We start from the raw sequence: 13,270 nt of genomic DNA on the forward strand, positions 1-13,270 counted from the left end.
TCTGTTACTGCACACTAGTCTGTTACTGCACACTAGTCTCTGTTACTGCAAACTAGTCTATGTTACTGCACACTAGTCTGTTACTGCACACTAGTCTCTGTTACTGCACACTAGTCTCTGTTACTGCACACTAGTCTGCACACTAGTCTGTTACTGCACACTAGTCTCTGTTACTGCACACTAATCACGAATCATAATCATGATAAATATAATAATGCTAGAAGACAAATCATAACCATGATAAATATAATAATGATAGAAGACAAATCAAATAAATATCATTGTGTGTGTCGGTTTAGAGTGTCTATGTCCCTCAGTACCCTCTGTCTGATTATATGTGACTGTGTGTGACTGTGTGTGTGTGTGTGGTGCGTGTGTGTGTGTGTGTTTGTCTACTGTTCTGCTGCGGATTTCAGACTCTCATACGGATTGTAACGCCCGACCCAGATAAATGACACTGTCATGGCAGAAACAAGTCAGACCCCCCTTCTGGTCTCTCTGGAGCGCTCGCTCGCTCACACAAGTCCGGCTCTCAGCACCTTCCACTTCGCTTCCATGTTAGTTCCTCTTCTGAGATGATTCTCCACAGGGTCAGCCTCTCTATTTGCTGCTGTCTCCTCACGTCATTTGAAGTTGTTGGTTAATAAGTCCGATCAGTTTGGATGAGATGTGGTGCTTGGGCTAAGAGACTGCTGGACACAAGGCAGGAATTCCAATTCAAGGTCTTTATTTTCCCTGGCTACGTCAGCTCGTTGATGTAGCCTGCCCTCTAGGGTGCAGAGGAGGTAAGACTACACGTCTACAAGACTCAGATGGATGACCACTACACGTACTGATCTCAGGTGGATGACCACTACACTTACTGATCTCAGGTGGATGACCACTACACGTACTGATCTCAGATGGATGACCACTACACTGTTTTAGTGGCAAGTCTGAATAGGAGAGGGGAAACACTCGAGCTAATTAAAAGCAATACTCGCAATGTTTCCCTTTTTATTTTAGTCTGCCACTTTTGATGCAGCATCTCAAACTCCACTGAAGGTCCCGCCAGGCCGGTTGGTCTCAGAGGGTTGTCTTCCTGTCAATCAGACCATGCCCCCACCACCACTGTTGCCGTGGGAACATCACTCTGATGTCACTCCACGGTAATGCATGGGAGAGTTTGACCTTGTGTGCCTCTTTCTCCCCATGTTATTTGTCCTTTAGCGTGTCACCAACCTTCCTCTGAGTTTGACAGTAAAAGTAATTTACCGCATGTGGCTCGGAACCTTGCGATGACAGGTAGAAAGCTTTGGATGACAAGGCCCATGCTGCCTGAAGTGCAGGTGTCTCAGACATGGGGCCACGTCGTAAAAACAAACACACTGACATGCATTTGCATTATAAACAGAAACCTTACACTGAGGTGTTAAGACACAACTGCTTAGACACATTATTGTAAATAATAAATGGCAATATAAAATATTTAAATTGAAATGGATGGATGAAAGTGAGACAACAAACGTTTGTATAAAAATAAACACTAGAGTTTTGAGTTTTGCGTTTTGCGATGTATCAAGACTCATTTCTTCAATGGTTTCTTCAATGTTTTATCTTCAGAGATTCCTCTGGGATTTCCAGCTGAGTGACACATGAGTCATGTGGCCTACTTTTCTACTTTTGTGTCGCTAGTGTGGACTCTCTGGTATCAGTGGGCGCTGAGTCTGTAGGGGGGAGATCCTCTGCTGTCTGTCTCTGTTGTTCCAGTGCCGAGGATTACAGAAATCCTTGTTAGACATCACAAACGTTTGACTCGTCCCCTGGAAACCAGCGTGTGTGTGTGTGTGCGTGTGTGTGTGTGTGTGCACGTGCACGCTCCAGGGGGCTGGTGTCGCATGTGAGCAGTCCTCTTCCTTCTGTTCTTCTGCTGTGCCACAGTCACACAAACAAAGCAAGAGAGTGGACGTGAGTGAGGGGTGCACTCAGATGCATCTGTTGTTCAACATGCGTCAGTGATGGAATACAGGTCAAATGAAAACACACATTCTAAAAACGAAAAAAGGAACTGGGAATATGTGAAAAGTGTGTGATAAATTATTCAGTTTCTGGAGGAAACAAAGATCTATCTCTGGAGAAAAAAAAGCCTGGCATATTGATTTGTCTTTCTCACCGCACTTGTGATATTTGGTTAAGATGCGTTACATTTTTGGAGTATTCATACATCATTTGAAGACTGCCGGGACAATCCTTGGGAATAAACACACTGAGACTGAATTCATTAAGTTTTACCAGGTGCTCTCCATGCCTATTTGGCCTTGGGCCTTTCAGATTACAGATTAGATTACCAGTGAAAGTGTTGGAATTAAACCCACATTCCCACTCCCTGCTATCCTGTGCTTTACAACATACTTTATTAGGAGCATGAAATTATGGTTTAAAGAAATGTTTTTCCAACGCACTGCATTTCTGAATCGTAATCCATTGGAATTCCAGTTACTTGGACATTTTATATTGAATATTAGATCAGAGAAGTAGGCCTAATGTCATGGCCTTCTTTTTCTGATTTTGTAAAAAGCCCGAGGCGCAATTCACACTATTCACAATTCACACTATTCACATTAACCCAATGAGGGATCACATGTTATACTCGTGTTGGTTGGTGTCGATGATCCTCACATTCTCTCCCTTTTTAAGCACATTCAATATCACACGCCAGGTTTGGCACGTGCACTCCTCCATGTAAACGCACGGCAGGTTTGGCTCGGTGCACTCCTCCATGTAAACGCACGGCAGGTTTGGCACGGTGCACTCCTCCATGTAAACGCTTAAATGCAAGAGCCCCTCTGGATGCCGATCACTGTGAACGAGCGAACCGACACGACATTTTAACAGTGGCTTAATACGAGCCCAGCGCAGCCATTCCGAGAGTGCCATCGACACGCGCACGAATCAATCGGCTGTTTCAATTAAAGTCAGATTAAGTGACAACAGCTCTGGCGCAGTCCATGTAATTATCGGCAAGCTGTTCAGCAAAGAGATAAACTGCTGCTTATGGGAGCAGCCGCTAATTGGAATTCCTCTCCCTGCGTGTGTTTTCCTAACCAACAAGATGAAATTATACATTTACAAAGTGTCATTCTCTGACATTGTTTAATCAATGTGTGCAGTGTGTCTGAGGGGTTGGGGATGACAGCATTTTCATGCACCGGGACAGCGTGATAAAAGTATTTGAGTTCCACGCTTGAGTCAGCTGTACTGTAGCCTACATCTCTGCCTGGAAGGGTGGTAGAAACAGGATGTTACAGCGCGAGCAGATAATCCTCAAGAGATGCGAAATAAAACTTTCAGATGGCCACACAATCTCTTAAAGGCAAACTGACCTCGTGTGGGAGACGCGCCATTCTTCCTGTTTGCACGGTCATTTACAAATCCCCTCGTAATGTCATGTGAAGAAGTAAATGCATTCATCCCCCCATACACACAGAGAGGAGGATGAGAGGAAGTTAAAGACGCTTCATTTGTCTGCCATCGCTGATGTCATCTTAATTAGCGCTGATAAACGGCTGATTTTCTGTGCTATTGCTTTATCACGTTGCGCCCCACTGGTAGCGACAGCAGCGCCAGAACGAGCTCGGGCACATTTCTCTTGTAGCTTTGCTTTACAAAAGTGTTTTATTCCCATAATTAAAAGTGCAGTTCATCTGCAGGCCACCCTTTGATGCCACACTTGCGCTGATAGGATCATTACTGTTGTAATAGAGCTATCTGTCGCCCAAGGCAATTAACACAGGGATGAAAAACAGGGCCTTGTGCATCTCTCCCTCGCACGTGATCACAGCCAAACCCCTTCTCCCAAAGCCCCACTTCTTTAGATATGACATACTCCCACATATCCCACATATAAGATATGACATATCCCACTAATAAGATATGACATATTCCCACATATAAGATATGACATACTCCCACATATCCCACATATAAGATATGACATATTCCCACATATAAGATATGACATACTCCCACATATTCCACGTATAAGATATGACAGAATTAGAAATATGCTTTACAAATAAATATTTTAACAAAAACACAACGCTTATTATTGGCACCCATAGAAAAGTTTACATACAAAATGTAACAGAAGCATTTTCCTATTTATATTCAATTTCTTTAAGTTAATCAGAGTGTCTGTGAACTTCCACAGTTCATGACTTTGTTTTTCAAGGTATGAAAATAAAGTGACACAGGCTAAACAAGAGAATACACTAAACTCAAATAAAAGGAAAGTGTGTTGACATTTGTCGGGGAACGGCTATAAAAACTAGGAACTTGATTGAAAATGTCCGTATTTACAGTTAAAACAATAATTTAAAGGTTCTAATCAACTGGAAATGTGACAAACATGCTTGCACAAAGACCCATGATTATCTTGCCCCCATGCACCGATGGAGATGATAGGAAAACAATTCCATAAGAACCTGTTGGAGAAAAAGGTAATCTTGGGGTCACCAGCAAATCTTCAAAAGTGACCTCACTGCTAATAGATTAGGTAAAAGCCTTTTCTGTAATTTAATTACAAATGTAAACAACAAGAGATACTGATTGCTACAGTGACTTTGTCTGGAATTGTGGTCTATTGTCAGATGAAAGGAAAATTGCGCTTTTTGGCAAGAAACACTTTAGGTGGGTTTGGCATATATAGCAGAATGACTATGCTGAGAAGAAGCCTATAATGAAAATGAGAGCGATGCTATTGGCTGGATATTGTGGCAGAGCGATGCTATTGGCTGGATATTGTGGCAGAGCGATGCTATTGGCTGGATATTGGAATGAGAGCTATGCTATTGGCTGGATATTGTGGGGCTGTTTTTTTTCCCCAAAGGCCTTGGGGACCTTATTAAGGTGCATGGCATCATGAACCCCAAGAAAAACCTAAATATTTTCAATGGAATGTCAATCTCTGCCAAGACACTAAAAGTGGGTTGTGATTACATCAGGACAATGAAACGAAACAAACGTCGAGATCAAAAACAAAAATGTTTTACTGAACACAACATCAAGCTTCGGTCATTGCCATCTCAGTCCCCTGATCTAAAGTCCACAGAAAGATACTGGGATGAATCAAAGATGAGAATGCAAGTGTGGACCTAGGAACGGACTGGGGAAAGTTTGGCAAATGGTCTCACATCCCTTGCTTTTATTTGTATTCTCCAACTTTATGTGGTGTCATAGGAGAATATTACAAGCCGTTTTATTGGCAAAGGGAGGCTTAAGAACATATTACAAGCAGGGGTGCCAATAATTGCGGGCGACATGTTTTTGTTTTTGTTAAATATATTTATTTGTCATTTCTGTATGAGATTTTCCTTTTTCTCAGAATACACTTGCTTCCCTTCAAGATTGTATTTTTGTTTATTTTGTTGTTTTGTTTATTTTTTATACCTGATTTTAGTCAACTTTAGCAGAGGTTCCAGTAATTCTGGAGGGTACTGTGTACCACATATTATAAGATGACATATTCCCACAACTAATCCTCAGTCTTATGAACCATGCGTTGCATATCTGATCCCCTCTCCTTAGCCCTAGAAAGAAGGGTGAAAAAACTGCAGCACAATCTACTGTTGACATGTGGTGACATCACAATCTACTGTTGACATGTGGTGACATCACAATCGACTGTTGACATGTGGTGACATCACAATCTACTGTTGACATGTGGTGACATCACAATCTACTGTTGACATGTGGTGACATCACAATCTACTGTTGACATGTGGTGACATCACAATCGACTGTTGACATGTGGTGACATCACAATCTACTGTTGACATGTGGTGACATCACAATCTACTGTTGACATGTGGTGACATCACAATCTACTGTTGACATGTGGTGACATCACAATCTACTGTTGACATGTGGTGACATCACAATCGACTGTTGACATGTGGTGACATCACAATCGACTGTTGACATGTGGTGACATCACAATCTACTGTTGACATGTGGTGACATCACAATCTACTGTTGACATGTGGTGACATCACAATCTACTGTTGACATGTGGTGACATCCTCTGGTTGCTATACGTCTTTTGTTATCATTGTCATCATTACTGATGTTGCGGTGGTGTCACTGTTGACAAGTGTACTGCATACACTCACTCACTAGCCCTGTTATGCATGAGGCATCTGCGAGCTGCGCATCACCACTGGCGTGATGTGGCAAGAGCAACAGCGACCTCTTGTGGTGTAAAGAGAAAATGGTTATTAAATACACACTCGGAAGAAGTGAAGCAACAATGCTGCAGGTGCAATTTCAATTATTATCAGAGAACACACCCGCTTTAATCCATGAGCATTACAAACAAATACTGATTACTACAAAAAAAATGTTTTCACATGAGTAAGTTGATAAATTATTAACACTCACTTTGAAACATTCCTGTGGATGGAATGAACCATTTTAGATGTACAATACCTCAAAAAGACACAACAATAGGTCATATCTCTCTCTCTCACTCACGCACACACACACACACACGCACACACACACACACACACACAAATGTACACTCAGTGCCCCAATTCCAGTGCATGGTTACAGAAATTCAATTAATTCAATCAGTTAATCAATTTATCATATTGCATCCAGTATGTAGTCTGCAATGACTACAATCATAGTCAGATTTGCTGAAGTTGTAAATGTATTTTGCTTTTGGCCAGAACTTCACTAGTTGACATCAAGTGGAGCACACGCGTCATAAGAGTGCATGAACTGTATTGATCCATGATGTCAATGTCCAACTGAAGGGGGTAGCTAGAGGACACAAGTCTCAAATCACAGAGTCCACTATGTCCCTGGACACCACAGAGTCCACTGAGTTCCAAGCGTAAAGAGGTGCTTCAGAAATTACATTTGGAACCAGAACCCTAATGGCCGGTACATTCCTCTCCAATTGTGATTTGTAATCTCCAGATTTGAATTCAAACATCAGTGGTCCAAACAGTATCACACTGGTAAACTTGTTTTTAACAAATGTCAATTTATAAAAAATTATACCTCCTCTTGTTCTCCCTACCCCAGCGTCTCCTCCTCCTCCCTACCCCAGCGTCTCCTCCTCCCTACCCCAGCGTCTCCTCCTCCTCCCTACCCCAGCGTCTCCTCCTCCTCCCTACCCCAGCGTCTCCTCCTCCCTACCCCAGCGTCTCCTCCTCCTCCTCCCTACCCCAGCGTCTCCTCCTCCCTACCCCAGCGTCTCCTCCGGCTTGTTCTCAGCGCTGCTCCTCAGCTCCTCCATGGCCCCGGCCTCCTCCTCGTCCTCCTGCTGCTGGCTCTGCTGCGCCTCCTGTGCCAGCCACTTGTAGTTGAAGTAGTTCATGATGAAGAGGAAGATCCCTGGGACCAGCATCATGACCCCGCAGGCGTAGTACATGTACTTATAATCATGGAACAGGTCCACCAGGGCACCTTTGGCCAGAGACAGAGACAGAGAGTCAGAGTTACAGAGTCACAGAGACAGAGAGTCAGAGTTACAGAGTCACAGAGACAGAGAGTCAGAGTTACAGAGAGTCAGAGTTACAGAGTCACAGAGACAGAGAGTCAGAGTTACAGAGTCACAGAGACAGAGAGTCAGAGTTACAGAGAGTCAGTCACAGAGAGTCAGAGTGACAGAGAGTCAGAGTCACAGAGAGTCAGAGTGACAGAGAGCCTTTAGGCATCAACAGATTGAAATGAAAATTGTATTTTAGCTGCATCAACTGTAGTGGAGGCAAAGGGCATTTAACAGGGCACGCGCTACCTGCCACTGCTACCCTGGTGTGTCTAAGGTGTACTGCTGCCATATCTCAGGAGTCTTTAGCAGCCTGAGGGCAGTGACCTCTAACTGGTCCAACACAGACCTGCGTTACGTCCACAGACCTGCGTTATGTCCACTCACCAGAGATGGGGGGGCCCAGGAGAACGGGGGCGCACTCGATGATGGTGGCCAGTCCAACCGCACTGGAGAAGCGCTGCGCTCCGACTAGGTCCATCAGCACCTCAAAGAGTAGAGCGCACAGCATGCCGAACGCCACCCCGAAGAAGACGGCGTACACCACCAGCCCTCCATACCCGCTGGCCAGAGGGCACAGCACGTGGCACAGCCCGTTATACGCCACAGAGAAGCTGAAGAAGTACTGGATGCGCGGCCGGACCCACCTGGTGTTGGCCACCAGGCCCGTGATGGGGCGGGCGAACATGTCCACCAGCGCGAAAATGGACAGCAGGAGGGCGGCCGAGTACTCGTCCACCTGCATGTGCTTAGCGTACGGCGCCAGGAACACCACGGGCGCGAAGAAGCCGAAGAACAAGACCACGTTGCCCACCAGGTAGATGAGGTAGCCCCTGTGCTTGAACAGCGAGAGGTCGATGAACTGGTTGACCCTGCCTGCGCACCCTCTCTTGTTCGCTGGGCTTCTGGCGCCGGGGCTCTGCTCTTTATCGCCTGGGGCCCCGTTGGCCGACGTGGCTGGACTCGCTCGCGGCTTGACCTCGATGGGTCTCATCAGGGCGCCGGCCACACAGCAGTTCATGACGAAGCCGCCCAGGATCAGGAAGCTCCCTCTCCAGCCGAAGCTGTCGAACAGGAACTGGTTGAGAGGAGCGAGAGTGGACAGGAACACTGGACTTCCTGCCATGGCCAAGCCGTTCGCCATGGGCCTCTTGACCTGGAAGTACTTCCCAATGATGGTGAGGGCAGGCTGCAGGTTAAACGAGAGGCCAAAACCTGGACATGATAGAGACGTAGTTAGTGTTCATATGGCATGGCTGGTGTGTGTGTGTGTGTATACTGTATGTATGTATACATGTTTACATATACTAGAGTTATGTTCAGATCTTCACCCTAATCACCCATCTTCATAGTGCTGTCTGACTGGACTGAGGTGTGAGATCAGGTATCAGCTCCCCTCAAGCCCCATTAGAGCAGCACATTACCTTCTTATTATATAGAGCAACGCATTACCTTCCTATTACATATTAGAGCAGCACATTACCTTCTTATTACATATTAGAGCAGCACATTACCTTCTTATTATATAGAGCAGCACATTACCTTCTTATTACATATTAGAGCAGCACATTACCTTTACCTTCTTATTACATATTAGAGCAGCACATTACCTTCCTATTACATATTAGAGCAGCACATTACCTTCTTATTACATATTAGAGCAGCACATTACCTTCTTATTATATAGAGCAGCACATTACCTTCTTATTATATATTAGAGCAGCACATTACCTTCCTATTACATATTAGAGCAGCACATTACCTTCTTATTATTTAGAGCAGCACATTACCTTCTTATTACATATTAGAGCAGCACATTACCTTCTTATTATTTAGAGCAGCACATTACCTTCTTATTACATATTAGAGCAACACATTACCTTCTTATTACATATAGAATTACATTAAGTGTATATTCCCTTTTCGGCAGAAAGGTACATTTATGACATTTTAACCTGATTCTGTCATGTAATCAGCACACACATGTGCACAGCTACAAAAAGTAACAATGAGAGTCCTGACAAAAACTCAATTATGTTAATTGACCTTGCACAAGGTTTTATGCACAAAATGCTTTCCAGAAAATATTAGACGAAAACAAGCTTGAATTTCTATATATATATATACACACACACACACACACACCCGGCACACACACACATACACACACACACACACAGGCCACGACACACACACACACTCACAGGCCATGGCACACACACACACACACACAGGCCACGGCACACACACACACACACACAGGCCAACGCACACACACACACACAGGCCACGGAATACACACACACACACACACAGGCCACGACACACACACACACACTCACAGGCCATGCACACACACACACACACACACACACACACACACACACACACAGGCCAATGCACACACACACACACACACAGGCACACACACACACACACACATACACACACACACACACACACACACACACACGCACACACACACACACACACAGGCCAACGCGACGCACACACACACACACAGGCCACGACACACACACACACTCACAGGCCATGGCATACACACACACACACACACACACACACACACACACACAGGCCACGGAACACACACACACACACACACAGGCCATGGCACACACACACACACAGGCCACGCACACACACACACACAGGCCACGGCAGGCACACACACACACACACACACACACACAGGCCATGGCCTTGGGCTCCCCCTCCAAGCACACAGGGAGAGAGAAGGGGGAGGCACTGGGGACACTGACCCTGTCAGGGAGGGAAGAACATTCCTCACGTGTCTCTCAAATGTGTTGCCCACTCTACAAACCACACACAGCAACACCACACACAACACACAGACCACTCTACAAACCACACACAACAACACACACAACACCGCCACACACAACACCACTCTACAAACTACACACACAACACCACACACAACACCACCACACACAGCAACACCACCACACACAACACCACCACACACAAATAGTTCCATAGAACCCAACTGTTGTATGATTTACTTCACATTATGCGGGACGTGCAGTAGTACCTCCGATGATTCCAACGCAGATGTACAAATGCATAATAGTAGTTCCGAACGAGGAGGCCACCATTCCGGCTCCAACCATGACCCCTCCGATCATGACCACGGGTCGACTGCCGTACCGGTTCACCAGGACGCTGCTCACCGGCCCTGCAGGGGATGCACACAGCGCATGGACATGCTCATACCGGCACAGCGCATGGACATGCTCATACCGGCACAGCGCATGGACATGCTCATACCGCACAGCGCATGGACATGCTCATACCGACACAGCGCATGGACATGCTCATACCGACACAGCGCATGGACATGCTCATACCGGCACAGCGCATGGACATGCTCATACCGACACAGCGCATGGACATGCTCATACCGCAGCGCATGGACATGCTCATACCGACACAGCGCATGGACATGCTCATACCGACACAGCGCATGGACATGCTCATACCGGCCAAACCGGTCAGTCTGACCACTACAACAATCCCAAGTTCTTATTCTTTGTTTGAGCACAGACATGGTAGCCGAATTTCAGTGTGTTTGAACAGGAGCGCACAGAAAGTATAAAAGTTACAGAGGGGAGAGCACACTCTACATCTGTTTTGCAATAGTCACTCCAAATGATCCGTATGTCCCTTAATATCCAGCCCAAGGCAAGAGAGAACTTGTTTTATTTCAAACCTTTGCACATAAACAAAGTTGTAGACACAGAGATAGAGAGAGAGAGAGAGAGAGAGAGTTTGCCTTTTACCTCCTGCATACATGGCAGCCAGCATGATGGACGAGACCCATGCGATCTCACTGTAGGTGGCTGAAAAGTACTCCTGGATCTCTTTGTAGTAGATGGTCAGAGACTTGGGGAAGGCGTAGGAAAAGCCGATCGATATGAAGGAGCCGAAGACCACTGCCCAACCCCAACCTCCGTCTGGCGGAGTATAGTCCAGGTTTGTGGGTGCAGAAGGGGGCATGGTGAATCCCCTAGATAGGGGAGACGGAAATCAAATCAACAGTTTGAACCGTTTCAATAGGCCTATTTTATCAGCCTATGTAAAACTGTACTGGCACATAGGCTGAATCACACACACTGAATAATCTGCTTCCAAGACAAAACTGAAATACCTCCAGCTCTGCTTTACCGACCTCGACATTTTTGAAAGCATGATAACATATAAACATCCTTTTAGAAGTACTGTATGTATTTGTCAGTTAACTTTTGAAAGCATGATTACATAAAAACATTCTTTTCAGTTGCAGTTTCCTTTTAAGTTTGCAGTTCCAGTTAAGTTTGTCAGTTAACTTTTATTTTAAAATGGTGCTGTTGGGTGGGGGCGGCACTTACCTCTTTGTACGCAGACAGGTTTAGAGAGGCTCACCTAGAAGCACGATCGTCCAAATGATCAGTCAGGTGTCACGTGAGTGCAGTCCTGCACTCAGATCTGACCAATGAGTTGTTTGGGGTTGCTCGAATCGACCTGTTTTCAACTATCTCCAAAGTAGTCTATGAATGGTTGAATCGGAATGAGGGTTCATAAAAGCCCAATTTGATCTCTTTTGAATAGCCATAGCCTACCTACTCTTGCGAATGTGTTACTGTGAATATTTATTGTAATTGTTTCATTGAAAATATGTCACATTCTCACATTTTAAATCACATATCAGGTTTGGTGCGTACGGAGAAGTCTACAGAACTTTATGCGCCCTTAGGCTCGGTTTGATCTTGACCTTAAGATTTGAAGCTTGATTTGACCACCAATCACAAGATAAAAGGTGTGTGGTCATTAATGGACAAAGATGAAGACGAAGAAGATGAAGTATATGACCATGAGAAAGGTAGTCTAAAAATATGGCAGTTTCCTCGTTTGCCAAAAATTCGTTCGTTTCCTTATCCTAGCTAAATGTGTGTATTCTTTGACAAACATACGGGCATTTGTGGGCGGCAACAGGTTGGCTACGCGTGTTGGAGCAGGTGCAAACGTGCATCGCCTTTGAGATCACATTCATTGATTGGGTTGCCAACCGCCACAACCCTAAAGATCACATAAATAATCTGGCTCAAGAGTTATAAAAGTATTTTGGTCGTGCGTATTTGTATAATGAAAGGACAGTTTTAAAACTCGATGTGTTCATTTCTGGCACCTTGATGGCACTAGCCTATTTGACGTCTAACACAGGCTATCGGAGGTGCGTAATGTTGAGACTCCTAGATTTGCTTTAACGTTAATCACTCCTCTGACATAATTACCATTGTCTATCCAAAATAGCCTAAGATGGCTGTTTCGAAGTTGCAGCCTACTGATGGTCAAATCGACCACAACTCGTCAGTCAATCTAATAACTTCTTTCAGTCCACAAAGCTTCAACTTACGTTTAGCCCGCTATAGAACGTGGCTGGAGGGCAGAATGTAATCGGATGACCTTAAACCTAGCGATAAAGCAGTGCATATCAACTATCCATGGTGAATTTTATGCGTGTATTCCTACAAGTGTAACCTACTGAAGTGAAGTGAGTTGCATCAGTGAACCAGAGACTCACCTACTGAAGTGAGTTGCATCAGTGAACCTCACCTCATCACTAGACTTGCCGCACGGTCGTTAGGTGGCAGTAGTTGCCTTTAGCAATACATCGGCAAAGTACAAACCACAGAAGAGAAGGTCAAAGAT

General features: G+C 45.1%; 1 protein-coding gene across 3 annotated transcripts; it reads right to left on the bottom strand.

The window, feature by feature from the left end:
* Positions 1–7,204: 7,204 nt before the first annotated feature.
* Positions 7,205–13,227, bottom strand: slc16a7 (solute carrier family 16 member 7). 3 transcript variants are annotated; one of them, XM_048240711.1, is made up of 6 exons: positions 13,143–13,211; positions 11,950–12,108; positions 11,362–11,588; positions 10,614–10,757; positions 7,925–8,752; positions 7,205–7,455 (listed from the first exon to the last, which is right to left on the bottom strand). In XM_048240711.1, the coding sequence occupies exons 3-6, from the start codon at positions 11,576–11,578 to the stop codon at positions 7,232–7,234; spliced, it is 1,413 nt and encodes a 470-aa protein (XP_048096668.1). In that variant the 5' UTR covers positions 11,579–11,588; positions 11,950–12,108; positions 13,143–13,211; the 3' UTR covers positions 7,205–7,231. The 3 variants fall into 3 exon arrangements, with proteins under 3 accessions (XP_048096668.1, XP_048096669.1, XP_048096667.1); XM_048240712.1 differs by lacking the exon at positions 11,950–12,108 and having other exon boundaries at positions 13,143–13,227; XM_048240710.1 differs by lacking the exon at positions 13,143–13,211 and having other exon boundaries at positions 11,950–12,892.
* Between the last annotated feature and the right edge of the window lie 43 nt (positions 13,228–13,270).

Source organism: Alosa alosa, chromosome 4 (genome assembly GCF_017589495.1).
Source record: "Alosa alosa isolate M-15738 ecotype Scorff River chromosome 4, AALO_Geno_1.1, whole genome shotgun sequence".
In the NCBI taxonomy this organism is placed as follows: Eukaryota; Metazoa; Chordata; class Actinopteri; order Clupeiformes; family Clupeidae; genus Alosa; species Alosa alosa.